Raw genomic sequence first — 27326 nt, 5'->3', positions numbered from 1 at the left:
AAAAAACCCACACCAGAAAAAAAAAAACCCAAACCGAAACCCACCCTGAGAAGAGCTTTTATTCCAGCTGCTCCAAGGAATGAAGCCAGCCCTGGCTCCGCAGGGCTCCCGGCACAGTCCCTGCCGTGCTGCAGCCGCATCCCTCCCCGTCCAGGGGGTCCCCCCATGGGAGAAGCAGTCTTTTTGTTAGCAGCTTGGAAACTTTTCCTAGTGGAAGGTTCCCCAAAGGGCTAGGAATTTCAGCCCTGAGCTGTTTACTTTCTGTATTTCTGCAGATTTCACTTGTGGTTCAGAGGAATTCAGGCACAATTAGAACCGCTGCCACTCACCCGCCGGAGCCCAGCGTGGCGGCACCGGGACCCGCTGCCCAGTCAGATGGGGAAACCACCTGCCCTAAAACCCGGTCAGAGACAAAGCGCTCTGCCCTGCACCCCCTCCTCACACAGAGGTGATGGCCAAGGCCAAGAGCTGCCTGGGGAAGCCTTGGGGGACACAAGCTCCCATCGCCAAGCCAGGAGAGACACGTCTCCCAGAGCCATTCTGGCAGAGGGAACAACCTCCGCTCCCCCCAGACCCGTCCTCGCAGCAGGAAGAGTTGGCTCAGAAAAGGTGCTGCTGAACAACCATCCCATCCCATCCCATCCCATCCCATCCCATCCCATCCCATCCCATCCCATCCCATCCCATCCCATCCCATCCCATCCCATCCCCCTCCAGCATGGAGCCCCATCAGCTCTGCCTGATTAATCAGCTATCAAGGATAAGTGGGAACAAACAGGAAGGAGGTGGCCAAATCTTGGTAGTTAATTAGCCGGTCCTGGGACGAGCCTGCGTGCAAGGCGAGTGCCCCACGGCTTGGCAAGCAGCTCGGCTGCTTCGCTCCCAGCTCGCGCGGGGGTTTCTCCTCTGCCAGCAGCTTTCCCTTCCACACTCCCCGGCCCGGGGATGCCTCTGGAGGGGATGAGACAGCTTGTGCCTCCCACAGGACGGAGAAGGCTGTTCTTCCCTATGGAAACCCGCGCTTTCGGCATGTATTTTTAAGGATGGTCCGCAGCCTGAGGCTTGGGACGTGGCATCCTTTGGGTTACTGTTTCTACTGGATCCCCAGCCAGGCTGGAGCCCCTGTCACCGCCAGACCTGCAACGGGGACTCCCCCCTGCCTGAAATACCTTGGGGGGTGGATCCAGACCCCCTGTGCCGCTCAGGCTTTGCACCCACGCAGGACAGGGTGGAAAGAGGCCCCAGCTGGCCTCAGTCTCGCTCCAGGAAGGCTCGTGAGCAAATCTAACCCGAAGGCACTCGAAAGGACAGACCTGATCCCAAGCCCTGGCACAGGCCTGTTTGCATCCCAACACGGCAGAGCTGGACCGAGCGGTGGGTTTGCAGAGCGCTTGCTCCAGCGAAGAGCAGCTCCAGCCATGCCGGCATCGCCTGCCCCGTCCCACGGGAACAGGAGAGCAGCAACCGCTACCAGAACCAGCCAGGGAAAGCCGAACAGCCCAGCATGCACCACCCAGTTCACCCCATCCCCACTGCCCGCTCTCCCTCCGCTTCCCACGGGATCCTCTCAGCTGCAGGAACAGAAGTGGTGAGAAAAATCAGAGATCGGCTGCAGAAAACAAATCCTGAATTAAAAAAACCCGCAGCTGCTCGTGGCAAAGCCCTGGTTCTCAGAGCCGCATCTCACCCCGCCGGGGGTCAGCAACCCCCAGAGCGAGCTACGTATCCAAATCAAAGGCAGGCGCAATCAGAGCGATCCAAATAACACAGGCAAACGGGCTATTTGCAAATAAACAGAGCGAGCCAGAGCTCACCAGCGGAAACGGCGGGGGAAGGAATGCTCTCCGGTTTAGGAAGGTTGGGATCTGCTGGTGGGCAGTCCAAGGAAGGAATGCGGTGACGTCCATTCAGCTAATAAATTAGCAAGATGAATTATTCGGGATGAGTTATTCGCCCAGCTCTCCATCCTCGTGAGGAGCGGCAGGGACCCCGGCGGGAGCCAGAAACCCCGGTGAGGCATTTGCTGCCGATGCTTCCAGGAAGGGCTCGGCTCAGCGCAGCGACTATGGCTTTGGGCAGTTTTCGCCCTGGCGATGGAGCGAACGGAGGACCAATGGAGGCTGGGGGCATCGTGCCGGGGGCCACACACGTGCTCTCGTGATGGGTGACAGCTGAGGACATAGCCCCTCTGGGTCACCAGCGGTGCACCGTCAGAGCAGGGTCTGGGCAGAGCACCCTGCCTCCGTGCTGCCGCCTCGGTGTGTCCCCCGAGGCCATACCTGCTGTCCCCCTGCCTGGCTCCGCTCCGCGCCCCCAAAAGTGGGGCCATCCCTGTCGGTGATGCACAGGCATCTCCATAGGCACCGCGTGTCCTCCAAGGCGCCCTTGCTTGCCCATTTGGGGGGAGAGGGGGAGTCGGGGTGTCATGTACCCCATCACCCCACAGGCTGTCCTCTCCCACCCACCCCTCCCTCACCCCCACACCTCCCCCTGGGACCCCCAGGATTTCTGCCTATCTAGCCTCGCCTGCCCTGTGCCGACCAGCCAGACGTGCCCTCACAGGGCTGCCCCCCCCCCGACACCGCACCTCAGCCTAACGACTTCCTAATTAGCAGAGACACAAGGCGTGAGATGATGGGCCGGCGCGATGCAACCGGGACGCGATGGTGCGCAGCTCAAAGGCAGTTTCATGCAAACAGCAAACGGGAGTTGCTGCACCCTGGCCGGGGCACCCGCTCGCGCCCCAGCTCGTCGCTTGTTGGGGTCCCTCAAACCGGAGCAGCAAACCACGAAGCCCAGGACTCCGCAGCCACCCGAGCGGGATCGCTGTGCTCCACCTGCCGCCAAGTCCCACCCGAAACGCCGCGGTCCCGTGCCCGAACAGCACAAGGGGAACCTGGAGCGCACGCCGGGAGACGCGGGGAGCACGCGGCGAGCGTGCCTGCTGCCGGCACGCCTTCCCACGTCCCCACTCCCAGCCCCACGCCATCCCAGTCCCGTCGGGTTTCCTTCCCTTTCTAACTAGCTGTCACTCCCAGGGAGCGGTTTCCCGGGCCGCGACGTGACCCCGCTCCCCCGAGCGGCGGGGCCGTCGCTGGGTTCATCCTCCGGGTTATAAAACCCCGCAGCCACCCCCGGGCTGGGCTTTCCCACCACGGCGCCGCGCTGCGAACCCAGCGGCGAGGGGCGAAGGGCAGGAGCTGCCTGTGCCAGTGCCCGGCATCCCACCAGCCTTTCAGCCCAGTGGTGATGGAGAGGAAGAGGAGGGAGAGGACGATGCCCCGTGCCCCCGCCACAGCAGCAGAGGTGACCGTCACAGAGGCTGCCCCAGCTCCGGGGGTGCAGGAGGAGGAGGAGGGTCCCAAAGCCGGGGCACAGGGCAGAGTGGGGACAAGCTGTAAAGCCCCTGGTGAGGATGCAGAGCCCACCCAACGCCTCCGCCCCAGCAGCGGGGCAGGGGGCTGGTCCCCCGTCCCCCCCAGCCCCGCAGGGTTGAGTTTGGCCATTCCCACCACCCACCACCCGCGCAGACCGTGAGCCCACCCCCCGGTTATTATTAGAAGCCAGAGAATTAAAATTAAAAATCCAAAAAATCCATTAAAATCCAAAACCAAAGCAGCGGCTCCGTGCTCCGGCACACGCTGTGGCGGCCGGTCAAGGGGATGCACCGGGACCGAGCCGGGACCGGCTCTGCCCTGCACCTTCAAACAGCTCGACAACCACAAAGGCCACCAGCCTGAGGCCCCGGCAAACCCCGAGCGGGGACGGGGGGAAGGCGCCCGCAGAGGAGTGGGGTGCGCCCGGCGCGGACGCGAGCCGGGGGCAGGCGGGCACGTGCCGTAAACAGCACCCAGGTCTCCGAGGCCGCAGGGACCAGGGAGGCTGTTACATTACCAAGTCCCCATCCACCCGGGGCAACAGCAGGTGCTGAGGAACGGCGGCTGCCAAGATACGGTGTTTATATAGCCATATATGTATTTTAAGAAGTAAAATACAAAAATCGTCTGCGTGAGCAAGATGAAGGTCACAAGTGGTGGGAGAGAAGCCAGTTCCTCCCACCTTCATTTCACATCATCGGTCAGGGCTGATGCTCTCCCCTACAATACCCAGACGACTGATGGGGAAACTGAGGCAGGACGGACCTCTGGGCTTTCCCGAGCCCCCTGTGGCCCCAGGCCCCCAGGAGCTGCCAGGGCAGAGATGGATCCCTTGAGACACCCGCCCAGAACACTGCTCACAGGCACGAGGCATTCTGGTGGGACTGCCTGAGGGATGCGAGACAGACAGAGGGACACGCCAGCAGATCCACACCCCCCTCCCCCCCAAATCTGCTTTCATGGGGCTCCCCCAGCTGAGCTGCGGGGACCCTGGGGGGGCTGCAGCAGCAGGATGGGGGACACAGTCGCCCAATGCCCGACCCATGGGAGTGGGATCACAGGGCTGGCTCAGCCCCGAAGGGACCACCCCAGGGATGTCCCCCCTCCCTGCCACCATCCCCGGGCAGGAGCGAGCGCCCCGCGGGGCTCAGCACTACCCCTCCGTGCCCCCCGGGACCCCCATGGAGGTAAAGCGGGACCGTCAGCCTCCCAGCCGGCGGTTTCCATCGCACATCTCCTGTTCCCTGGGCGAGAAAGGGGCTCGTGGGGCACGTCCTCCCTGGGACCGGCATCTGGGAGCGGCTCCCAGCGCCAGCAGCTCCCCCAGGGAGGAAGAGGAGAGCTGGAGCCGGGGAAGAAGAAGGGCGTGCGTGGAGGGAACAGCATGAGAAAGCCAACCCGCTGCCAATTGTGCCAAGTTGTGCAATGCTCAAAATGTCACTGCGGGTTCCTCTTTTGTTCCCCCAGCCCCAAGCGGGGACGTGGGGCTGGACACCCCCCCCGGCCAGCGGGGGGGCCCCCCCCCCCATTTCATTTCTAGCAGAGCCAAAGCCTCTTGGCTTTCCCGGCAGCATCCCCGGCTCAGCCAGCCGGGGCCGACAGCGCATGTCAGTGAGAGAAGGCTGGGGCCAAAGGGAACGTGCCCGGCCTTCGGGGTCACTGCAGAAAGGAGCCGACCGTCCCCTCCAACAGCCGCAAGCGCCGGCACGCTGCGGTCCCTCCCTGCCTTCCTCCTCTATCCAAGATAAATATTTCGGCTTTTTCCCCCTTCCAGGCAGCAGCGCTCAGCGACTCCGCATAGTTCCAGCGGGTGAGCAGCAGCTCAGGCGCCCGCAGCGGGTGCTGCCGGGGCAGCGGTGATGCTCGTGATGCCCTGAGGCATCCCCCAACCGCACCAGCACGTGCATGGGGCCCTGTCCCCGTCCTCGAGCCCACCACTGACCCAGCTTTAAAAAAAACCACCCAAAATTGGGGCAGGCGAGGCGGCACACAGCAGCCCCAGCCCCGTTATCTGCACAGCAAACCTCCTTGGAAAGCAAACCCGGGGGAACTGCACGCCAGCTTAATTAGAGGGGAGAGAGGCAAGCGGCTGTAAACCAGTGAGGAGCCTCGTTAGAGGTTACGCAACAATTTCTTAATCAACCGAGGCTGCTCTGCGGAGCACGGCCGACGCAGCCGCTCGGGGTTTGGACGGCGCCCGCGCTTGGCCGCGGCCACCGGAGCTCAGGTTGCAGCAGGGTAGGTGCAGGCAGCGCTGCCAGCGCCTGCCCGACAGCAAGCGGGGACGTGATGCGCAGTGACAGTGTTTACTCTCTGCTCTCCGCAAACACGCGTGTGCCGGGTCCCCACGGCCCACCCGGCGCCGGCCGCCCCGACCCACCACCGGTGCCCCTCCTTCCGCGGAGCATGCCGAGCCAAAATCCTCTGCAGCAGCACGGAGATGCCGGGGAAGCGGGGCGCACGGCACCCTGCTCGGCCGCGGCACCGCACGAGCGATTCTCCTGGCGAGGAACCTGCCTCAGTAATTTTAGAAAATGCCAGTTTGCTAAACCACCCGCCACACCTCCGGCACCAGCCTGCGAGATCCGCGTTCTCCCCAGCTTTTATTTGGGCAGGCGTGGGCCAGCCGGGAGGAGTGAGGAGCGCCCGGCGCTGCCAGCTCGCCCAGCCAGCTGCTCCCCAGGCTGTCCCGGCAGCTGGAGTCGTGGGAACACACCAGAAATCGCTAGAAAAGCATGAAAACATAAATCACACTCCCCATCCGCGGCTCGGGATGGGGCTGGAGGCGAGGGGAAGCCACCGTTTGCGCCGTTCCTGAGCTTGCTGGGTTGGTGCTGGTTCACTGAGTCTCTCTACCAGCTCGAAGGGAAACGACGGGCTGAAACGCCGAGACCGTGGGCACCCGAGAGCCGCGCCTGGCTCGCAGGGAGCCAGCCGGAGCGCAGATAAACCGGCACTCGAGCCTCGACATCCCTCCAGCACCAGCAGCCTGCCCGTGCCGCCGCACCCGGAGCGGTACGGGGGGACGCATCCTGTATTGGTGCCCCTACCCTGGTACCCGACGGCCTCCCCAGCTGCGGCATCCTCGCCCTCCTGCTGGTTGCAGGGCACGGCTGGGGGCAAGGGAGGAGGAGGAGGAAGCTCCCACTGACACTCCTGGCCAGCAAACAGGCTTTTTTCTACTTTTTCTATAAACAAAATAAAATCCACGTACTTAATGGTGATGAGGTATTTCAAGCCACACTCATTAGCACCTGCTGTGAGCATCTCTGAAAGCACCGCTCGTTCATCCCGTCTGCCCACGCATCCTTGGCGGCGACAGCGGGAGGGGTGGGGGGGTCCCGGGATCTGCATCACCCCGCAGAGAGCCGTCACGGGGACACTGACACCAAGCTCCTTCCCCTGCGCCGCTACAGACGAGCAAGGGGAGCTGCGACGGGAAGGGCACCGGCACCTGCCCCACCGGGCAGCGTAACACTCTGCAGAGACCTGACACGCTCATCTCCCCCGCTGCCCAAGCAGGGTGGGATCAGGCCCCATGGGAGCTGCCAACGGCGTGTTCCCCTTCCCCCTCCTCCAGCCCAGCTGCAGCGCGGGGCCGTGGGAGGTGGGAATGAGGCAGCAAAAGGTATCGAACGTGGCACCAAACCCGGCCATAAATAATCTCCCGAGCGCAGCCAGGTTTTGCAGCCTTTCCCCCACCTTCCTCCGGCAAACCTGGGAACGTCCTGGATTCCTAACCTGGAAACAGAGTGCAACGGTGGAAATAGCAGCGACTTTCTCCCCTCTCCGAAAGGATGGGGGTGAAAAGCCGCAGCATTGGGGCGAGCTGCAGCCTCACCCAGCTCCGTGGGCAGCACCAGCCGGAGTGCAGAGATGGTGCGACCCACGGGTGCACAAACCATGGCCCCTCCGCCCTTTACCCACCCCAGGAAAATTTAATCTCATGATTAAGACACAGGATTGCCAAAAAGATCCTGCCTTGCCTCGCTTTTCCTGTACGCCTGGAGGCAAATCCTCTCATCTGCCATATGCATCAATTCAGCGTATAAAATTCATGGAATAATAACAACAAGGATTTTTTCCTCCTCCCCGTCGTGGTCTCTCATATCTGTCGGGAGCGCAGAGTCCCCGGGACGGCATCGCCTGCCTGAGCACACCGAGGTGCCCAGCGCGGCTGCACCCATGGGTGCCACATCACACAGGTGCTTGCCGCTGCTCGGGCTGGCTGTCCTTGGAAGATAGTCCAGGCAAAAATAACGTAGCCAGCCCTCCCCACCTTCCCCCAGGGTATTTAACGCTAACGCGATAATCTCCTCTCCCCACGCACACACACATTTTCTTGGAAGAGCAATAAAGGAGAATAAAAACGCAAGTCTGGGAACGCTGGACGTTTGCTAAGCCACCGCCCCAGCAACGCTCGCACGGCCCAAAGGCGAGCGGAGGGATGCCCGCAGCTCCAGGACATCCCTGTGGGAACCCAGAGGGAAGCGCAGCCGCTCGGCCGCACCCCACCGCCAGCACGCCCCGGCTGGGAAACCCACCCCGGTTTAATCCACTTTGGCCGAAAAAAAATGGGCAGTGGAAACGTAGCGGGCGAGGACCGCGGTTCAGGGGCATAAGTAGATTTTTCACAGGTTCCTGCAAGGCTGGAGGCAGAAGGAGCTGCCCACCAGTGCCCTCGCCAGCCGACCCCCAGCTTCAGCCCACAGCATCCTTCAGGGCTGCAAACACCGAAATCTCTGCCAACGCCGAAATCGCCGCGGCGGCAGCGCTTCGCCCCGGGCGCGCTCCCGGCAAAAGCATCCTGGGCACAGCGTGCGCACGAATCCTTGGTGGGGACGTATTAGTTCAGTCACGCAGACCTATTGATTCAGGAGCATTAATTGGTCTTCGCTGTTCAAATACCGACCTCAATTAGAGCCACTTTTCCTTTTTTTTTCTCCCCTTTTTTTTTTTCCCCTTTGCTAGATCCTTCCCCTTGGCTCTGCTAGTTTAAATACCAGAATACCTACACTGGCCTTGGGGAGACTCGGCATTAACTGTACATTTGTATCTAATTTATAGTCAGGCTTTTCGCAGCCTTAATGAGCACACCTCTAAAGAAAAGGGGAGCGGGGGGAGGAAAAAAAAAAAGACACCTACTGCAGGGGATGTTTGCTGCCAGGCTCGGAGCCGCTCAGTCATTAAGGGGGATTTGGAGATGGCATTGCCAGCTCCGAGCTCCCAGTTTGAACAAATCCCAGATTCGGATGATGCTCAGCTGGAGCGGCAGCACAGCCTTTCCCCGGGAGTTATCCCGTCTATGCTGTGCACATCCCAACGGAGGAGCGCGGCTCTGTCCTGCCGCAGCCCGCCCGGCCTCCAGCCCCCCACTAGCCGGGAATGCAACGGCCCTTGAAGTTTCTCTAATTCTCATTATTTCCTTCCACTGATTTCCTATCCGTGGCATCCCAAGCCAGAGCCCAGGAGAAAACGGCCGGGATTTCAGATTTAATTAAAGCTCGCTGAGCTGGCTGCAGCCCTCCTTCGAGGCCGATGCGTTATCGCCGAACCTCCCGCACGCAGCTCGTGCTGACGCCGGGGAGCCGGAGGGGGCAACTCCTGCCCGATGCTGGCACGTGGGTCCCTGCTAAAGTCCATGGCTTGGGGCTAATTGCCACCCCAGAAGCCCCCCACACTTGTCAGGGTAAGAAATCCAACAGTTGGAGATTTTACCTATTTATTCCCTATTTATTTATTTTTACCAGCTCGATGATGGTTGAAATGAGCTCCAGGATCTTCACCCCGGTGCCAAAACCACGTTGGAAACCCAAAGCTGACTTCATCGGGTCCGAGAGGGAGAGGCAGGCAGCCCTCCCCAGCTCTGCCCGGGGTCTAGAATAAACCCAAAAGAAGCTTTTCCCAGGTCTCTGATGCTACAGGAGGGGAGCAGGGTGCTGCGGGCACTTGTCGGGGACCCTCGCCTCTGGCACTGGCTCCGGGCAGGAGAAACGAGCTCCCCAGCCGAGGCAGGAGCACCCTATGGAGCCACCCAAAATTGCAGGTTAATTCTCTGCCTAGACACAACTGGTGCTGGGGATGGAGAGCGGGGAGGTGGCTGCGACAAGGAGCTCCCCAGGCTGGGGTTTGCTGTGTGCTTGGGGTACGGCAAGCTGTCTACAGCAGGTTTCCGGGGTGCAAAGCCAGCGGGAAGCAGAGACACTATAGCACTAATCAGCTATTTTGCACTCCCTCGCCAGCCACCCTGACCAGTTCCAGCACAATCTGGAAGACAAGTAGAAGACACCTCAAAGACCACTAACCTCCCCCAATTTGCACCAAAAATTGCTGGCTAGGTAGAGGAGGAGATGCGAGAGCGTGCCCTGTCCCCGCGGAGAGGCAGAGTACCGGCATGCCGCAGGCTCGGTGCGCGGCTGGTCCCGGCACGCTGGCTAACCGGCCGGCACAGCCTGGGCTTTCACCTGAAACCGTTTCTAGCCCTGCTTTACAGGACAAGCTGGAAATCACGGTCTCGAGAGCCACCGGCAGCCCCGCTGGCCACGGCGGCTCAGGCCAGCGGGGCCGTACTGGTGCCTTACCTGGACGCCAAATCGCTCCTGCCTTTTGCCATTTATTGTGGGTATCGGAATTTTTTTTTTTTTCTCCTAAACTCTAAACCATTAAGTGTCCGACACAAGCAGCAGAGGAGATGCAGCAAAGCGCTCTGGCCCGAGGGCATTGCAAGCCGCCTTTCACGGGCGCAGGGTGAGGTGCGCAGTGACCTTTTGGGGCGAGGGGAAGGATTTCCCATTGGGATGGAGCTGGGAAGGAGGGAAGGCAGCTGCCGGTGCCTCGAGAGCCCCAGCACCTCAACAAGCAGGCAAAAACGGGCGCTTCACAATAACGGCAGAGGTGGCTCTTTGCTGCCAGCCCCAACGGCCAGAAGAGCCTTGGCACAGAGATTTTCCATAGTTTTAATGTCCATCCATCACTGCACCAGCTTTGTGCCTGACCAGGACAGACCCACAACCCCAAACCGTCCAGCAGGAACCACCTCTCCCGCAGCACCAGCCCTACTCTTGGCCAGGGTTCATCTTCCTACAACAGATAAACCACGGGTAAAACTCTGAAAAGCCTCAACCGTTTTGAAGTCGTCCTGCCCAACAAGCACTCGAGCAAAGTCAGAGCTTAAGCCCTCCCGAAAGCCGGCGGGACTTGGACACTGCTGAACGCGTTACCTAACCACAACTCCCAGTCCCCCGCAAACCGAGCACCAGCCAGGAGGAGAAAAATAAATAAAAGAGAAAAAGTTGGCCTGAAAGTTCACCAAAAAAATATTCACCAGCTCAATTCACAGCCGTTAAAAAAAACAAACATGCAAACCTTCCCAAAGCAATCACATGCATTTGCAGGAGTGTTTACAGAAACCAGAGATACTCCTAAGCATCCGTGCAATGTGCTTTTAATGGTAGGACTGCAACAACGGGGGAAGAAGGGCTGAAATGCATTTGCAAGAAACGCTTCAACAGCTCCAAATAAATGAATTCCTAAAACGTTCAGCCTGTTAGCGGATAAACTCAGGAAACGGCTGCATTTGCCGAAGCGACTCAGTGCGAATGCCGCGCCCCGCACGTGCGCGCCACTTGACGCCCGCAGCGTTTTACACGGGCCCTCACGGCCCACGCCGCACCTCGGCGTAACGCCGGCAGGCCCTTGGCACCCAACAGCTCCAAATCCTCATTAACCGGTAACAGCCGGGGCTAGTTAAGGCGGTGCTGAGCGAGCCATGGCAGGGAGCCGGCCGGCGCACATCCTGCTGCCCCCCCTTGCTGGATGCCGCCCACCGAGGAGCGACGTTCCCAGCCTCACACCCCGTTTCGGCGGCTTGGAAAACGCCAGCTCGGGAGACCGAGGATGAAGTGACCCCAGACACGGCAAGGAAAACCAGCCTGCAAGTGCCTGCAAATATCCTACCGGGAAAGCGTTTTGCCTGCGGCGAGGTGGTTTCCAGCCCTCCAGCCCTGAGCACCTCTTATTTTTCTCCCCCTTCAGCAACCAAAAGCCCATCGGATGATTAATTCAACCCATTTCCCCGCCCCCCAAGACCTGCTACCCTTGTGGGGGAAAAAAAAACCGAACACAAAAACCAAGCAGCTTCCCCATCTTCATCAGCCTGGGCACATCCCACCGGGCTGCCCCCGGGCCACGTTGCAAGCCCGATTCCCGTGAAGCCCCCCGGGTCCTGCAGCCCCCGGGCCCCCCCCGGCTCCCCGTGCCCGCAGCGGCGGGTTCATCTCGGGATAACCCCCCCCACGCCCCCCAGAGCGGAGATTTAACGCAGCAATGCTAAAAAACTACCCGGCCCGTTTCCATGGGGACCCGAGGCACATGTTGCTATGTGATGTTCGGCCCGTTACCATGGAGACAGCGGGGATGTCACCACGCAGGGCTTATTAGTTGCCATGGCTATTAAGAGGCGCTTGTCCTCTGGGGACCTCCAAGGACCAGGGCCACCAGCTTCCCCTGCACCTCTCTGGGATGCCACCAGCTTCCCAGGAGCCCCGTGGGAACGTGGCCACGCAGGACCCTGAAGCCACGGTGATGGGCACCTCTGAGCTAAGAGGGAGCCCAGCCCCACGTTTTTCCCACGGAGAGCATCACCACCCCCCAGGCCACCGTGTGCCCCAGCCCATGGGGTGCCTTACCCACACCTGAGCAGAGCACCCCAGAAACAGGGATTTATTGGTGGGGTTACAGTTGACAGAGAGACCCAAACCCGCAAGGGGAGCACGCGGAAGGACCTGGCCGCCGTCTGCCCACTGCAGCCTGTTACACCTCCCGCTGGCACGGCAGGGAGGATACATCTTCGTCCCACTTCAGAGACGGCCGCATGACCAAAACCACGCGTTACCGGGCAGAAACGCAACAGGACTCAGCCCTTACAGACGAGGCAGCGCCACAAAATAAACCCAAGAGCATCGTCCACCCCGAGGTCCTGCAGATAGCCCTAACCTGGACTTCCACATGGGGAACTGAAGCTAAAAAAAAGTTTAAAAAAAAAAAAATCAGGTCCTGAGGCTGAGGTTTATCTGGGATTAGATGCCCTGCTTCGCTGCGGGCGACAGCGTCTCGCGTTCCCCCGGCACGCGCTTCGCGGGGCTGCAGCCGGCCCGGCAACGGGATCGAGCTAGACCCTGAACAAGGTGCCGAGCAGAGCAGGCTCCCGTGGGACCACCCGCGGCCACAGAGCTGCTCAGTCACTCGCTAAGGACCAGCACAGCAACAGCCCCCAGGTTAATTTGACATCTCCATGGCCAGATGTTCAGCCCTTCCCTCCCTCCTCCTCCTCCCTCAGCCTGCTGCAGCCGCACGGCGCGGTACAGCCCCTGCCTGTTCCCAAAGCCCATTCCTCCGAGTGCAGAGAGCTGCTTGCTCCCTCCTGCAGCCCCTGCCGACACCTGGGCTACCAGCGCCGGACCCCGGCACAGGATCTGGCCCCCAGCCTCACCCCGCTCCGGGCAGCTCCCAAGCGCAGCTTCACCCCCCGACTGAGATCACAGCCCTCAACCCGCCGCTCCGTGTTCTCTCCAATTGCCTTCCAGAAGGGGAAAGAGGTGCAAGAGAGTCACGGCTCTTATTTATCATTCTTTTTTCCCCACTTTAGACAGGCCCAGGCCACCCCTGCAGACCCCAGCGCTGCCCGGCCAGGACCATGCCTGCAAACCCGACTGCAAACCACTTCCCCAACAAGCTTTTATATGGCCACATAAACCCCTATGGAAAATACTTACATGCTTTATTAAATAAATTAAAGGTATTATTTTCTCACCATCTTGTTAGATTTCTAGGAAGGATATAATTTTTCAATTAATTCCACTGGACAAAAAAACCCACAACTGAAAACCTATAGCAAGGTACATTACCCAGTAGCGGAAAATTAAATTCCTCCTACACAATACTATAGGTTTATTTAAATATAACATATAGGAATATAACATGTTATTAAATTGTATAGTATCTTTCTACAAAGACCTACAGTACAGGATTCTAAAAATTACTCCCAAAACTTATTATGTTTCAGTCTAGCCCAGCTGGTTCCCTTTCTATCACACGCTGCAAGACTTTTCCTGAAAGGTTAGGGTTTTAATTATGAAACACCGCTGCAGTCGCGGTGAAATACAGAAATTCTGTATTTCAGTTTAGCCGGTCCCAGCCCTCTCCCAGCACTCACTACCCCAAATATTGGGGGGGGTTCAAATAGTTACCGGTGCCCCCCAGGACCCATCCCCTTCCCTCCCTGCAAGAAAAAAAGTGTTAGGGATAAAAGTTGCCTTTAGCTGTTGCCATAGAGACTCTCCGGCTCAGCACAGAAATCCCAAATCTTGTCAAAAACCAGAAGAATTTAAGATTTTAATCAGTGAGAACACACGGGAGGCCAGGAGCATCAATGCACTTCCTCGCCTTAACAGCCTTTGCCTTCAGATGCATTCACCCCTCATTTAATAGCGTCCTAAGAGCCGTCCAGGCGTGGGCACGGGAAGAGAGAGGAACGAAAGCAATGAAAACCCCGTCCGCTTTCGAGTATTTTCTCTCCCTGCCGAAGCAGCTTCTTGCTGGCCAGGCTGATTTCTGGACCAATAACCCACCGGCCAAGCTGTCTGTGTTCCCGATTCCTTCATCCGCTGCCAGAAAAAGAAAATAAAATTCAACAATACGAGCGAGGCAAAATATTTCCCGGAACCGCCACTATTTCTCCCACAAACTTCACCTCGCAGTCAGTGCGGCCAGCGGCGGGGGGAGGAAAAATAAAAAGAAAATCCCAACTTCCAGCACCACAAGATGTTTTTGTGACAGTCTCCAAATCGCTCTTTTCTGCCGCATCCTCCGCATTTACTCCTGACCTGACTTCCACCGTGACCACAAATCAAACACGGCGGGATAAACTCACTGCTCTGGCATTTTTGCTGCTTGGCAGAGCCCCGGCTCCGGCCGCGGCCCCTGGCTAAGAAAACCGCTGCCGGGAGCGCGCTTCGGCAGCTGCCTTTGCCCTGCCAGCCCGGGCGGCACGCCGCGGCGTGCCGAGGCGGCCGGCGGATCCTATTCTACCACCGCTTCGGACTTGCGGTGAGTTTGGGAGAGGATGGCATCCCCCAGCAGCTCGGGGATGGGGCAGTGCTTTCACCAGGCGGTGGGATGCTGGGGATGACCAAAGCCGCGGCGTTGGGGAAAAGCCGCCGGTGCCAAGGGGTGTTGTATTTCGTGCCTGAGGATATGAAGTTTGAGGAATACCAAAACAAGGGACTTCAAAAAGGAGCGGTGTTGGCCCAGGGAATATTGTTGTATGAGCTCATCCTCTTCGGAGCGATGGAAAAAATCACGCAGCGACCCCGAAGGGACGGTGGTGCGCGGGGGCCGAGCCGAGAGCCATGCCACCAGCATCCACCCGAGGGGAGCTGGGGGGGACGCAGGCACCCGTGGCAGCACCCTGCAGGAGGGGGTGCTCCCCTCAGCCCGAGCGGGCTGAGGCGTCTCTCCAAAACCTCCCCCGGCCACCGAGTCCCCACCCGCTTGGCTTCCCCTGGCTTTACGGGCTGCTGCGCACCCAGATGCCCACCAGGATGAAGATCCATTTGCTTTCCGCTCACCCCATCCCTCCCCGCACCGGGGGTGCCCCCACCCTGTCGCCAGCTCCTCCAGAAACAAAGAGCTGGACTCGGGACCCGGCTGGCGAGGAAGGCGCCGGAGGCAGACGGTGCGGATGGGAGTTACGGGCTGCAGGAGCGGCTCCAGCACCATCTTTGGGAAGAAGACGGCTTCAGTTCGACTGGAAGAGGAGTTTTGTGACTCCTTACCGTGCCTCCGCTCTTCCTCCACTGCAAAAGCAGGTCTCAGCACCACGCTGCCGCACCCGGGCTCCGCTCAGCCCACGGCGGGTACGTACATACACGCTGTGTGCAGCCCTACAGCTGCCCCCGAGGCCCCCGGCCGCTCTCGGGGCTGCTGCCGGGCTCAGGGCGAGGGCTCTGCTCGGGGACCCTTGCTCCTCCCGCCTGCTCCCACTCCCCCTTTCCTCCGGACTAAAGCAGCCAGGCACCCATGGGTGCAACCAAGCACCTGCGCAGCCTTGAGATGCAGGGGTGAGGCAGAGGGTACCATCCCCTGTCCTCGGGTAAAGGCGTGGACCGCTCCGAACCAGATTTACCAAATGCAGGGAAAGGCTCCCATGCGCCCCGCGCCGCCCGGCCCCCCGCCCTCCCCACCCCCCCGAACAGCTCCCTCGCCTGCTTTCTCTCTTGCTGTGCCTGTGTGTGGGTGTATTTGGAAACGAGATCTTTCCAGCTGAACTGCAAAATGAAATGCAGAGATCACAACTCCTCGAATAGCTTTATCGCGCACAAGCACGCACACAACACACCCCCCCAAGCTCCGTCCTGCCCCCGAATCAAAACCCAGGCAATAGTAAAAAAAAAAAAAAAGAGGTGGAAAAATCAAGGTATTTGGCAGATGAAAGGAGGGGATTTGGGGAAGAGGAGGAGGAGGCACAGCAAAGCACTTTCGGTGCATCCTTTTGTCCCCCAATTCACCACCAGCTTGGCCGCCACTTGCCCAACCCTCTGCACTCCCGGAGCCGAAACAACCCAGTTTCTTGGGGCTACAAGAAAAGAGAGAACAAAACCCATCAAAAAGCCAAGCCTAAAACCCAGCTGCGAGATTTGAGCACCGGCTGCTGGAGCAGCCAGAGCCCGGTCACCGAGACGAAGGAAGACACGTCTCCACCCTCGCTGCCGGCACCCCGCGCTGGCCCGCGGCTCCTGCGGCTCCCCAGCCTGGGAATGGGCAGGATTCCCCCGGTTTCAGAAGAAGAAGGTGCTTTGATTTGCCCACGGCAGGGGAAACCGCTCCCAGCGGAGCCGCGTGTCGGTGGCCGGGGCCGGAGGGGAGAAGCAGAGCCCGGGGAAGGGGCTGAGGGAGGGGACAGGACAGGCTCCATCCTAAGGGATGGGCTGGCAGGGTAACGACCGTAGCGATGGCTAAGCCAGGCAAGGGGGTGCGGCAGCGCCGGGAGCGATGGGTGCGGCAGGGGAGGGGGTCGGAGCAGCGCTCGCCCGGCCCGGGGACGACTCCGCTAAGGTGGGCTGTGCCAGAACGGGGCCAACGCGCGCCGCCGTAAGGAGAGTCACGTCGGCAGCGAGTTATCCCCTCCGTGAAACGGAGCCCAGGAGGAGGGCAGGAAACACCCGCCTTAGCTAGAGGAAGGACAGACTGCCACGGCTCAGCCGCCCCGGGGTGTTCCAGCACCGGCTCCAGCCTCACCCAGGCATCCTGAACCCCCAAGCAACTGCCTAAGGGGGACAAGACCCCGGGCACAGAGAAAAAGGGAGCGGATGAGAGTACGAGGCTCCGGCTGTGATCCATCCCAGCTCCGGAGCCGAGGAGCTTCACCCGCACTTTTCCCCCGAGCCGAATCGGGCCCTGCACGCTCCAGCGCCGAGGCAGCCGGAGGATTACAAACAATAAAGCGATTTATGCAAGGCAGAGGCCTTCGAGATTTATATCGTATGCTCAGTAAAGTGCAAACGCATTCCCCTCAGCACGTGGCTGGGGCCTTTGTCAAAGGAATTTGGATTTTTGACCCCAGAAGTCAGGATGAGTCTCTGAAGGAGCATCAGAGACAGACCTGCACTGTGACCCTGAGCAAATTATGGTCTCAGGGGTATATCCCGAGACATATTTATGGTCCTCCAAAGCAAGATAAGTCAATAACCACATACAGTAGCAGTTACAAGTCAGATATTAATTTAATTCCTCTCCTCCCTGTCTGCCCAAATAAGCATTAATTCAATGGAGCATCAGGGCCCCGTTATTTATCATTCTTACTGGGGTTTCTGGTTTCTCCCGTTAAGAATTACTACAGCCAGGCTATCTAAACACAATGGTTCCCGAATTAAAGATACTCTGCATCCGACACAGGCATGGGGACTGCCGGCACGGACCCGGGTTTCATGCTATTGGCAGCTAACACCACGGAGGAGGAGGAGGCTGGATAAAGTGCAGCTCATCAAACGCACTTGAAAGCCTTATTCAACCCGCAGCAGAAGGAGCATTTTATTCCTACGGACCCCGGGGCTGAGCGGGAGCCCAGACGTTTGCTCCCTCCCGCAGGATCCGGCCAACCCAGCCCCAGGGATGGTGCCTCCCCCCCTCAAAAGGCGTTGCTCCCCACCACCCCCCGGAGCCGGGTTCCTCCCAAGTCTAGTCTCAACCCAGAGCTAAAAATGAACCTTGTTCATGATTAACATCTATATTTGCATAGCGTGGCTGGCAGCTTAACACCAAATAAATGTTTTGGCAGAGAGAGTCGCAGGCATGGGGGTGAGCCCTGCCCTCCAGAAGGGAGCTTCAGCCTCGCCATGGGTTAACGAGCACTTTCTAATTGAATTAACAAATCATTAACAAGTCCTGTTCACCATCTGGGCAGGGGAGGGCTCTACCTTGGGTTGCTCTGGCCACCAGCATCTCGGGAGCGCGCAGAGGCCGTCAGTAACGCCGTAGGAGGGAGTGCTAAACCTGACCTGATTAAGTTGTGAACCGCAGGAAATCCTGAAGGCATGAACCCCCCCGGGCGGTCGGGATGCCAGAGTGCTTGAATGCCTCGGAATCCCCTCGCCCAGCTCCGCCGCCGGCTGCGGGTTTGCCTTCAGCCCCGGGGTTAGGCAGCATCTCGAGGCCGATTCGGTGGATGCACCAGGGAAAATCTCTTGGAAGAGACCCAAATTAGAGATAAATATAAGGATGCTTTGCATGAGGAACCCCGCAAGTGTGGGGTTAGTGTCTGGATTACAGTAAATAAATCCCCTTTCCTTTATCAGCTTGTCTGTGCCAAGCTCCCAGCTCTCGCTCGTCACCTGCTTTAGCATTTCGTTCCCATTTTCAGCCCCCTCCTGCCCTCACCCCAGGGTTTTGCATCCCGGCAGAGGGAGAGACCCAAAAACCACAAAAACATCAAACAGCCAGTCCCTTCCGCCTAGGAAACACGTTAAAAATCCCAACCAAAACCACGCTTCAGGCACCGGAGCCAAACCAATAGACAATTTCCATCCACTTGTGACTAACCGGTGAACTTCTGAGGGTTGAGTCACGGGCACGTCCCGGTCCCACACAAGCGCGTGCGGCCCCGGCTTGGGGCTCACGCCAGGACCTGCCCGGCCCTGCGGCACCTCGGGCACACGGTGCAGGTCCCGGCACCCCAACAGCCCGCTTCCCGTAAGGCGGTGACCAGCACCACAGCAGTCACCACAGAGATCGAGCCTGAAAGTTTCTCTCAGCAAATATTCAGGCTGAAAAATGTGCTTTTTCCATCTGCTCAAAGGCTCTTTGCTGGGGCTCTGGTAGGAAGCAGATGTGAGAGCATCCCGAAGCACGATCGGTCGTTACTCACTCCGTTATATAAAAAATTTCCTTTTTTGTTTGGTTTTTTTTTGTTGTTGTTTTTTTTTTGTTTTTGTTTTTTTGTTTCTTAGCACCAGGCCAGATTCCTGGGTGAGAGGCCAAGGCTGGCAAAAGCCAAAGCCAAATGAACCCAGGTTGGGGGAAACCTCCGTGTGCATCCCCAACCAAAGGGAGTATTTCACATCTAGGTTGCTCAGCAGAGAGCCAAGGCGCTGGGGAAGGGAAAGCCACGATCTGGCCTCGTAACAAACCCAGAAACACTTAGGCCTCCTAATTAACCAGGAAATTCAACCCACTCCAAACCACAGCGAAGCTTCAAAGCCCTCCCAACCTGACTCCGGATGCTCCTTCCCCAGTTCCCCACGGACGGCCCCGCTCCCCCCGACCCTCCTCCCCGTCCACAGCGGCCAGCAAAGCCGTCGGGGACAAAGGCTCCCCGGGGCTCCTCTTCCAAGGGAAAATGATTTCATGATCCAAATGAAAAATCCATCAGGGAGGTTCATTTTGGCCAAAGGTTTCACTCCCTTCCAGCAAAACAGTAGAAAAAGAAAAGGAGAGCTGAGAGAGACCTGGGCAGGGAACTTGCGGCAATCAAAAACTTGGTCTTTTCTGCACGGAAAAAAAGTGAAACGGAGTTTAAAGTAAAAATGGGAAAGAAGTATTTTTCAGCACGACGCCAAAACATCTGCAGGGGGTGGGGGGGGAGAAGAAAGCAAAAAATTTTCTATGCTTCATAAAATCTCGGGCATTTCCAGGCCGGCTCCAACACCCAGTGCTACTGAACGGGGGAGACAGCACAAAAGCCGATCGAGTCAAGAGCAGCGAGTCTGCACGGATCGGCCGGGAGACACGTCGGCCCCACGGGTGAGCAGCAGCTGGGGTGGTCCAGCCCCATCCCAAATTACCATCCGCCTGTCTGAGCCCCCCGGTCCTGGGCACAAGGGGCTGGGGAAGAGGCTGCGGTCCCCTCCCAGCCACCCTGCCTCGGCTCCCGGCCCCAAATGAAAAGCAGGTCTCCAGAGACGGCCCCGCCGCCCCGCCTGGGACCCTTGTTCCGGATTTCCTACACGGAGCCAAAGCAGAGCTGTCCCCGAGGAGAGCAGGGTCCCCGGGCAGGACGGGGCCACCCCTCCCGGCCGGGGCTCCCCGCGCCGGCATGACATAACCATGAACCGCATGAGGCCGAGCCTTTTGTCTGCGCGCCGGGAGAGAGGGAGGGAAAGCAAGAAAGGAAGAAAGAAAGAAAACTTCTGGAAGTCATTACGATTCCTCTGCTCCAGTCTCCTTTTTGGCAGACAGCATCCCTCTCCCCTTCCCCCCCACCCCAGCCCGCTTCAAAATGCCAGCCTATGATTTTTAAATGAGAAAAAGCTGCGCTGTACTCCAGCGCTTGGATAAACTCCTACACAAACTTCCAGATGTGACACAACAGCCTGGAAGAGGGAATTCACAGAAGAATCTCCTTAAAAAAAAAACCACACACACACACACAAGCAGGCGGCAAAGGAAGCGCCCGGCTGCCGGCAGAGCCGGGCGACGGACGGGTCCAGAGATCCCGGTGAGATGCGGTGCGTTATCTCGATCAGGATCGACCGGCTCCCGGCTCTGCTGGGGAGGCCAAGGAGAGGGATGCTGGCCACCGCGCCCAGCTCCGGGAGGTGAATGCCACCCACCGCTCCTGCCGAGCTCGCTCCCGAAGGGTTTGTGAACAGCAGGGAAGGGGTTCTGCAGTTACTTCTCTCCTGGGAGGAGGGAAACAGCCACCGCACCCTCGCGCAGCCCTTGCTAAAAGGCGACGGGTCCTGCGTCGCTCCGAGATCCTCGCACGGGAGCTGGCGTGAGCCCGGGGGTGCCCCGGCACCTGCCCCGGGGAGCAGCAGCATGCTCCCTCCTGGCTGGGGGGCCCGCGGGAGCCCCCCCAGCCTGGCATCAGCCAGGCAAGTCGTGTTTCTCATTTCCCCCCAGGAGCCAGGGAAGGGGCCAGAGCGGGCGGAGGCTCGGCCGCAGCGGGAGCATTTCCCTCTGCCCGGGGAGGGATGGGAGGCACTGGCCGGTGAACCGGGTCACGGGAGAGAAACAAGTTCAGGTGCCCGGGGACCGACCAGCTGCAGGTGAAGCAAACGGATTCTGACTCCTTTGCCAGGTTTTTAAATCAAAACAAGATCCCTTTCAGCTCCAACCTCTCAAAACGAAGCATTTTTCTTTGTTAAACACAAAAGTGATGTTGGAACAGATGCACTGAGCTTTAAAGAACACTACATGTGCTCTCCCCTCAAAACACACCCTTTTGATTAAAAAAAATTATATTCTTAACTCTGTGCTACAGCTGAGCCCTTCAAACAGCGGCAGACGCAGCGCCCGGCTCTCCCCACGAGCTGGCACAGCTGGGGAGGGGGTGAGGACCCCGAGCACCCACTGAGGTGACGGGGGGTCCCGCTCGCCCACTGCACGCGCCGTGGGCATCCCCACGGGAGCGCTTCGGGAGTACCGCGGGGGCTGGGAAGCCCAAACCGCAGCACGGCTCAGCGGGTTTGGTTCTCAGCCCCACCACACAAGATGCTCCTTGCTCCGGTGCAGTCGGACGCGCGGACGTGCCCCTCCAGGAGGGCGGGAGCCAGCGAGGCCGATGCGGAGCGGTGCCGGCACACAGCCCACGGGGCTTGGGGCGAGCTCAGCAGCCGAGGGCCGACCGGCCGCCTCGGCAGCTTCCACAATGCACCGAGCTCCGGCACGGCGGCTCCAGCCGGCCCGGCGCAGACCTCAGCTATGCCTTGGCGTGAGGCCCTGAGGGCTCCGAGCCCGCTCCGGGAGGCCGCCGGCCATCTGCGGCTCTGCCAACTTCCAGGGAGAGCTGGGGGCACTCGGCAGCTCCCTGGGACGGAGCCTTTGATCATCCACCTCTCGCTACTGGGAAGCGAGCGGAGCCGTGCGCGGCGGCTGCTGGAAGAGCCCTCTCGGTTTTATCGCAGACCGAAGGCAGACGGCGGGGCTGGCTGCCGTGACCGGCTCGAGACGCGTTTCTTTCCTAAAGCCATTTTCGACACCCAGATCCCGGGGACCACGCACCCGAGCAGCCAGGCGAGACGGCAGCGCTCCTCCCAGTGCCACCCAAGCCCCCCCTCCCCAGCTAAGGCGTTTGCAGAGCTGCCCTTCACCCTCCAACCGGGGGGCAAAGGTGGGATTACAACCAGTTTGGGGCATCTGCCCAGAACGGCAGCTTTCGGCAGCTTTTTGCAGCCCCCCCGTTGCCGGTGTGCCGCTCGCCAGGCAGCAGCGCTCCGCAGGCAGACACTGCGCGGGGGAAGAGGCAGATTTCAGTACTACAATGGAGATCGCAGGCCCTTTCAGTTACACCGTTATTTTCCTATTCAGAGCTCTTAACGCTAAGCGGTAGCATCCTCCCCACTTTCTCCATCCCCGCTCTTCAATCACTCTGCAACTCTCAAGAAACAGCCTCGTTTCTTGTCTCTGATCAGAGGAGCAGCCTGGCACAGACCCTGCTACAGCCTTTCATCCTCCCAGCTTTCCTGGTGCTTTTATTTTATAAGTGAAAGTCAAGTAACCAGCTTGCCTCCTCTTCTCCCCCCTCCAGAGATGTCAGCTTCTCCTCCCGCTGCCTCGCCAGCAGTCACCCCAGGACGCCCTGCCTGTCGCCGCAGCCCTTCCCAGCCCCGCGCCTGTGGGTCCAGTGCCGTGACCATTAAACACGTCCTACCCGTGTCTCTTCTTCCCTTTTGACCCAGCCGGTCCTCACCCGGGGCAGAGACTTTCATCCCAGAGCCAAGGGGAACACACGGGTGGGAAACCAGGCTCGTCCCCCCCAGGTCTCCATCGCATGGCTCGCCTGGCCCCAGCCGGGTTTTCATTCAAAGACCACGATGGAGTGGAGGAGGAGGACAGCTTTGCAGGACTGATACAGTTTTAGGGTTAAAACCCCAAGATTTCAGGCTCTGGCGTATTTGGTTTCCAGATCAGGACAAACTTCATGACCTCTTTCTAGCCCTAACGGAGAGGAGGAGCCGGAGCGCAGCACAGGTCCCCCGTCTCTGCTCCAGACAGCAAGGGAAAAACCTAGCTGGCCCAGGCAGAGGATGCTCTGAATGGAAACGCAGTAGAAAAGCCCGACAGACCATCTCGACAGGACTTCGCATCCCTGCTGGACTCGACACATCAACCATCGCCCTTCCCCTAAACCCACATCCTGGCCTCGGCCACCACGGCCACGCAAGCCGCCTGGAGAAGGATGGAGAGCAGCACGCCAGGGGCACGAGCTGCCCTTCCCGGGCAGGCGAGGGAGCCACGGGCACGGGAGCGGCTCCAGCACCTCCTCCCGGCACCCCATCGACAGCAAAGTTTATCAGCCAGATCAGCGCAGCGCAAAAACACCTTGCCAAGCTGGCAAGCCGTGTATCTCCGCGTGCACAGCTCGAACAAGAGCCCACTCATCCGATTTCTGCACGGACGGCCAGCCTCATCCACGGAAAGGTAAAAACCACCCGAGAGAGCAGCAGAAGCCGGCGAAAGTCCCAAACCCCCCGGGGCTGCAGCAGGATTCACCAACCACGTGAGCCCAAGCACTGTCACTCCTCTCCAGGGCAGCTGGTGGCAACAAAGACTTTCCAGCAACGTGGTTATATGGTTTTAGCACCAGGGCACGATTCCTAGAAGATTACGTCCTGAAAAGAGTCACTTTTCTGGCCCATCACAGTAAGGGGGTGGGGGGGATATATATATAAAAAATAACACCACAAGTAATGGACTCAGCTCTGGCATTTAGGCTGCAGAGAGCCAAGGGACAAGCGAGATGCTGCTCTGCTGAACAACCCAGCAAGTGACAGGACGCAGCACGGGTGCCAAGCTGGCCACTGCCTTCCTCTCGTCTGTAGGGTGAGCTGCATTTTTTTGTGTTGTTTTTAAATAAACTCCCCCAATTCTGAGTCAGTGACCCTGAAAACAAACAGCCACAGGCAGACACACGACTTGCAGACCCGCAGCATCATCCTCCGTGGCCCGGGAGCTCCCAGCAAGCACCCTTCTCTGTCAGTAACTAGTTGAAAAATTAGCGACAAGAAAATCCCAGCTTGCGGGGCTGCACCCAACGCTCATCCCCTGCTCGCAGCGGTGCTTGCAGGTGCCCACAATTACACTAATTTTCCAAGGACAAAAGTTAATCTGCTCATATTTGCAGCCACAGAGGAGAAGACACATTTCAAGCTATTATTGGGATGAAGGATTTTACTGAAAACAACTAAAAACATGCAGGTGTTAACACCTGCTTCAAAACATCACTGGGAGGGGAGACTTGAAAACGTATTTAAATCAGCAATCATAAATAATATTAGTCATAGTAGGCAATGAGAACACATTGACTTGCAGCCTGTCGTTAATATTTCTTCCCAAAACAGAGGCTTCACAAAGTTGCAAGATTTCTTAAGATGCTGAAATAAACGCAGCTTTGAACTGCTTAGCTGGTGTGAAAGAGATTTGGGGGGAAACTGCTGGGAGTATTCATGACTGGGAAGAGAAATCTTGTTTTTTCCCCTCCTGGGGGACATTTTAGGAAAGAAGACAGCCTGTTTATCAGATAAATTATTGTTGAAGCTCAAGTAAAACAATATTCACAACTCTGGCAGACCCTCGCTGCCCTTCCCGGGCACACCGACCTCAGCAGAGATGCAATTCCTGACAGTTCCCACACACCAGGAGCCGAGGAGGACTCGTACAAGATATTCTGGCCCTCTATACTGCGTAACATGTCCTCCCTGCTACCACACAGCCTCTCCCACTCCAGATGTGGGTTTGCTGCCCGTACGTACTCGCCTGCCTTTCGGGCAGGCGGAGCTGCACGGACCCGGTAACTTCCCGTTCAGCCGGGCAGCGGCTGCTCTCCCGCACCAGCTCCTGCTGGAAGCCACATCGCCCTTTCATTTGGGGTTTTTTTTTTTCGGCAAATAATAAATGGAACTGGAGTTCGGGGACGGTAAAACACTTGCAATGCTACAAACCGTGTGCTGGTTGCAACTCAGCTCCAAGGGAGGCTTTAAAGGCATCAAAACTGTGGCAAGAAGCAATTTTTCTATTGTCTTTTCTGTTTCTTCCCCCCTCCCCTTCTTTTGAAAGCTTAAACTTGACTGAAGCGGCTCGGACACAGAGCCTGTGCCGGAGCAGACGGGGAGTTTGGAAGGAGACCAGAGGCCTTGGTCAGGGCCCACCCCAGGACCTGGCGAGCTGCAGCCCTTGGCCGATGCGCGCCTGGGGGACCCGGAGCCCTCCGAGCGAGGGGCATCCCAGGGGACTGCGCAGAGTGGGCCCTTCGGCCGGCCTCGCATGCCATGAATTATTTAGGGACCCTGGACCCAGGCAGCAAATCAATCCCCCCGGCACCACTGCCTCCTCCCGACTGCACCCTCCTTAAAATCCTCGGGGAAGGGACCGGGGAGCCTAAAAAGGACAAGAAACGGGGTCAGGGAAGAAGAAGGGTTCTGCAAGGGGGAGACTGGGGTTAAGATCCCTCGGCGTGCGGGGGGGAGCGGCGACACCCGAGGCCGGCCGATCCCCGGGGAGGAAGGGCCGCCCGGGGCTCCCGCCTCGACTCCCCGCGGAGCGGCGCGGCGGAGCCCGCGGGAGCGGAGCACCGCGGCGGGGCGGCCGGGGGAGGGGAGCCCCGCACCGCCCGCCCCCCCCCCCCCCCCCAGCCCCGAACCCCGGCGAGGAGCGCCGAGCCCCCTGCAACAGCCCGGAAAACTTCCCGGACGAGCACCGGGGAGGGGGCGTCCCCCCGCCCCTACCCCAGGAAGAGAGGGTGCTCGGTGCCCCCAAACCCCGGCTCCTGCCCCATCACCCGGCGGGCTCCACCTGGAGGTGGCCCCCGCCCCGCCCGCCGCTGCGGGGCTGGCGGAGCCCCGCGGGGCTTACCTCGCCGCCGAGCACCTGCAAAGGATACGGGTTACAGACCAGCCGGAGGCACCAGCTCCGCGGCCGGCTCTCCTGGCTCAGGTAGAAGAAGACGACGGGGGCCAGCGCCGGGTAGGGCAGCGCCTCCGCCTCCGAGTCGCCGCTGCCCGCCTCCCTGTCCCCCGGCCCCGGGCGGCCCCCGGCCCCGGACAGGTCATTGAGGCGGATGAAAGTCTTGGCTCTGCCCGGCTCCTCCTCGGCCGCTCGCCGTCCATCCTCGTCCATCCTCCGGCCGGCGGCCCCGGGGGGAGCCGGGGCGACGCGGGGCGAGCCGGGGGGGCGCCTAGAGGGGCGCGGCCATGGCGGCCCCGGGGGGCTGGGGGCTGTGCCGGGGCGGCTTCAGCGCCGGGGTGGCATGGCCGGGCGAGCCGCTGCCTCGCCCCCCGCCGGGGCCGGGGCCGGGCCGCCCCCCTCGCCCTGCCCTGCCGTCTGCGGGCTCCGTAGCTCCTCCTCGCCGTGCCTCCGGGGGCCCGAGCCGGGCGAGCCGCGGGTAGGGAGGAGGCGGCGGCGGGGCGGCCCCCGCTGCCGGTGGCTGGCCCTCACCCGCGGGCCGCCCTAGCGCCTCTGCCTGCCCCCTCCGCGCCCCAACATCTGCCCCGGGCGGGGGGTGCTGCCCGGCGCCCCGGGGACGGAGGATGCTCGGGCGGCCGCGCTGAGCCGAGCGCTCCGCACAGCTGGATCCCTCACTCCAACTTCAAGTCCCGGCTCCTCCTCCCCTCGTCGCCAATGGGGGCTCGTCCCCGGCCCCTCTTCGCCTCCCTATTGGCTGCCGCGGGTGTCCGTCCCGGTAGCACCTCTGGACGAGCAGGCACGGTTCCCCCGGCGGGGCTGGACGGGGCGCACCCGCCCGGCGGGGGGGTCGGGCCCGGTAACCCCCTGCCTGGGGGGTGCGGGGGGGGGGGGCGAGACCCGAAGCGCCGAGCGCTGGAGTCGGAGGCGGGGGGGAGGCCTGCGCGGCGTTTGGCAGAGCCCGGTGGGACACCCTGCAGCACCGGGAGAGGGGGAAGCGGGTGAGCGGCGGGGGGGGACAGTGGCGGAGACGATGGGGCAGGGAAGACTGCCCCGGGTCGGCCCCTCCTGCGGCAGGGCGGGAGCCCCACGTGAGGGAGGCCCGCCGGGGCGGAGGAGCCAGTGCCGGTACCGGGGCGCACGCCAATCGCGGCCCCCGGTAGCCCGGGGGTCGGCGCCCTCCCCAGTGTCTCGGCTGCGCTGCTCGCTGCTGCTTCGGCGGCCCCTGCCCGAGCTCCTCGCCCTGCTGCAGGGCCCCGGGCGGCTTCCCCCCGCCATGTCCCCCACTGCTTGCGACCGGAGACAGCGCTGCTGGGCTCAGCGCATGTGGGTCACCGCCGTGTGCACCCCACGCCCGCGCGAGGGGCCACCCCGCCCGGAGCCGGTCGCCCCTGGGCTGGGCGGGGGCACGATCGCGGCCAGCAGTTCCCAGGGGAGCCGAGCCCCGAGACGGGGGTGGACGGGACCCGCCCCCCTACCCGCCGGAGCCGCGGGTACCCCCGGTCCCCCCCGCTCGGAGGACGCGGCCGGAGCTCCCTCTGCCGGTGTGAGTTC

At 60.4% G+C, this 27326-nt stretch overlaps 1 protein-coding gene across 1 annotated transcript in view; it reads right to left on the bottom strand.

Annotated features, from left to right (window-relative positions):
- The window catches only part of CACNA1G (calcium voltage-gated channel subunit alpha1 G), a 146618-nt gene extending 120171 nt beyond the window's left edge, over positions 1 to 26447 (bottom strand). Inside the window, exon 1 of the mRNA XM_082008204.1 lies at positions 25753 to 26447. Coding sequence (XP_081864330.1) covers positions 25753 to 25988 — 236 coding nt within the window. The 5' untranslated portion in view covers positions 25989 to 26447. The remainder of the gene's footprint in view (positions 1 to 25752) is intronic.
- Between the last annotated feature and the right edge of the window lie 879 nt (positions 26448 to 27326).

The sequence above is a fragment of the Phaethon aethereus genome (genome assembly GCF_964289735.1).
Source record: "Phaethon aethereus genome assembly, chromosome: 18".
NCBI lineage: Eukaryota > Metazoa > Chordata > Aves > Phaethontiformes > Phaethontidae > Phaethon > Phaethon aethereus.
This window is presented reverse-complemented; position numbering and strand designations above follow the sequence as displayed.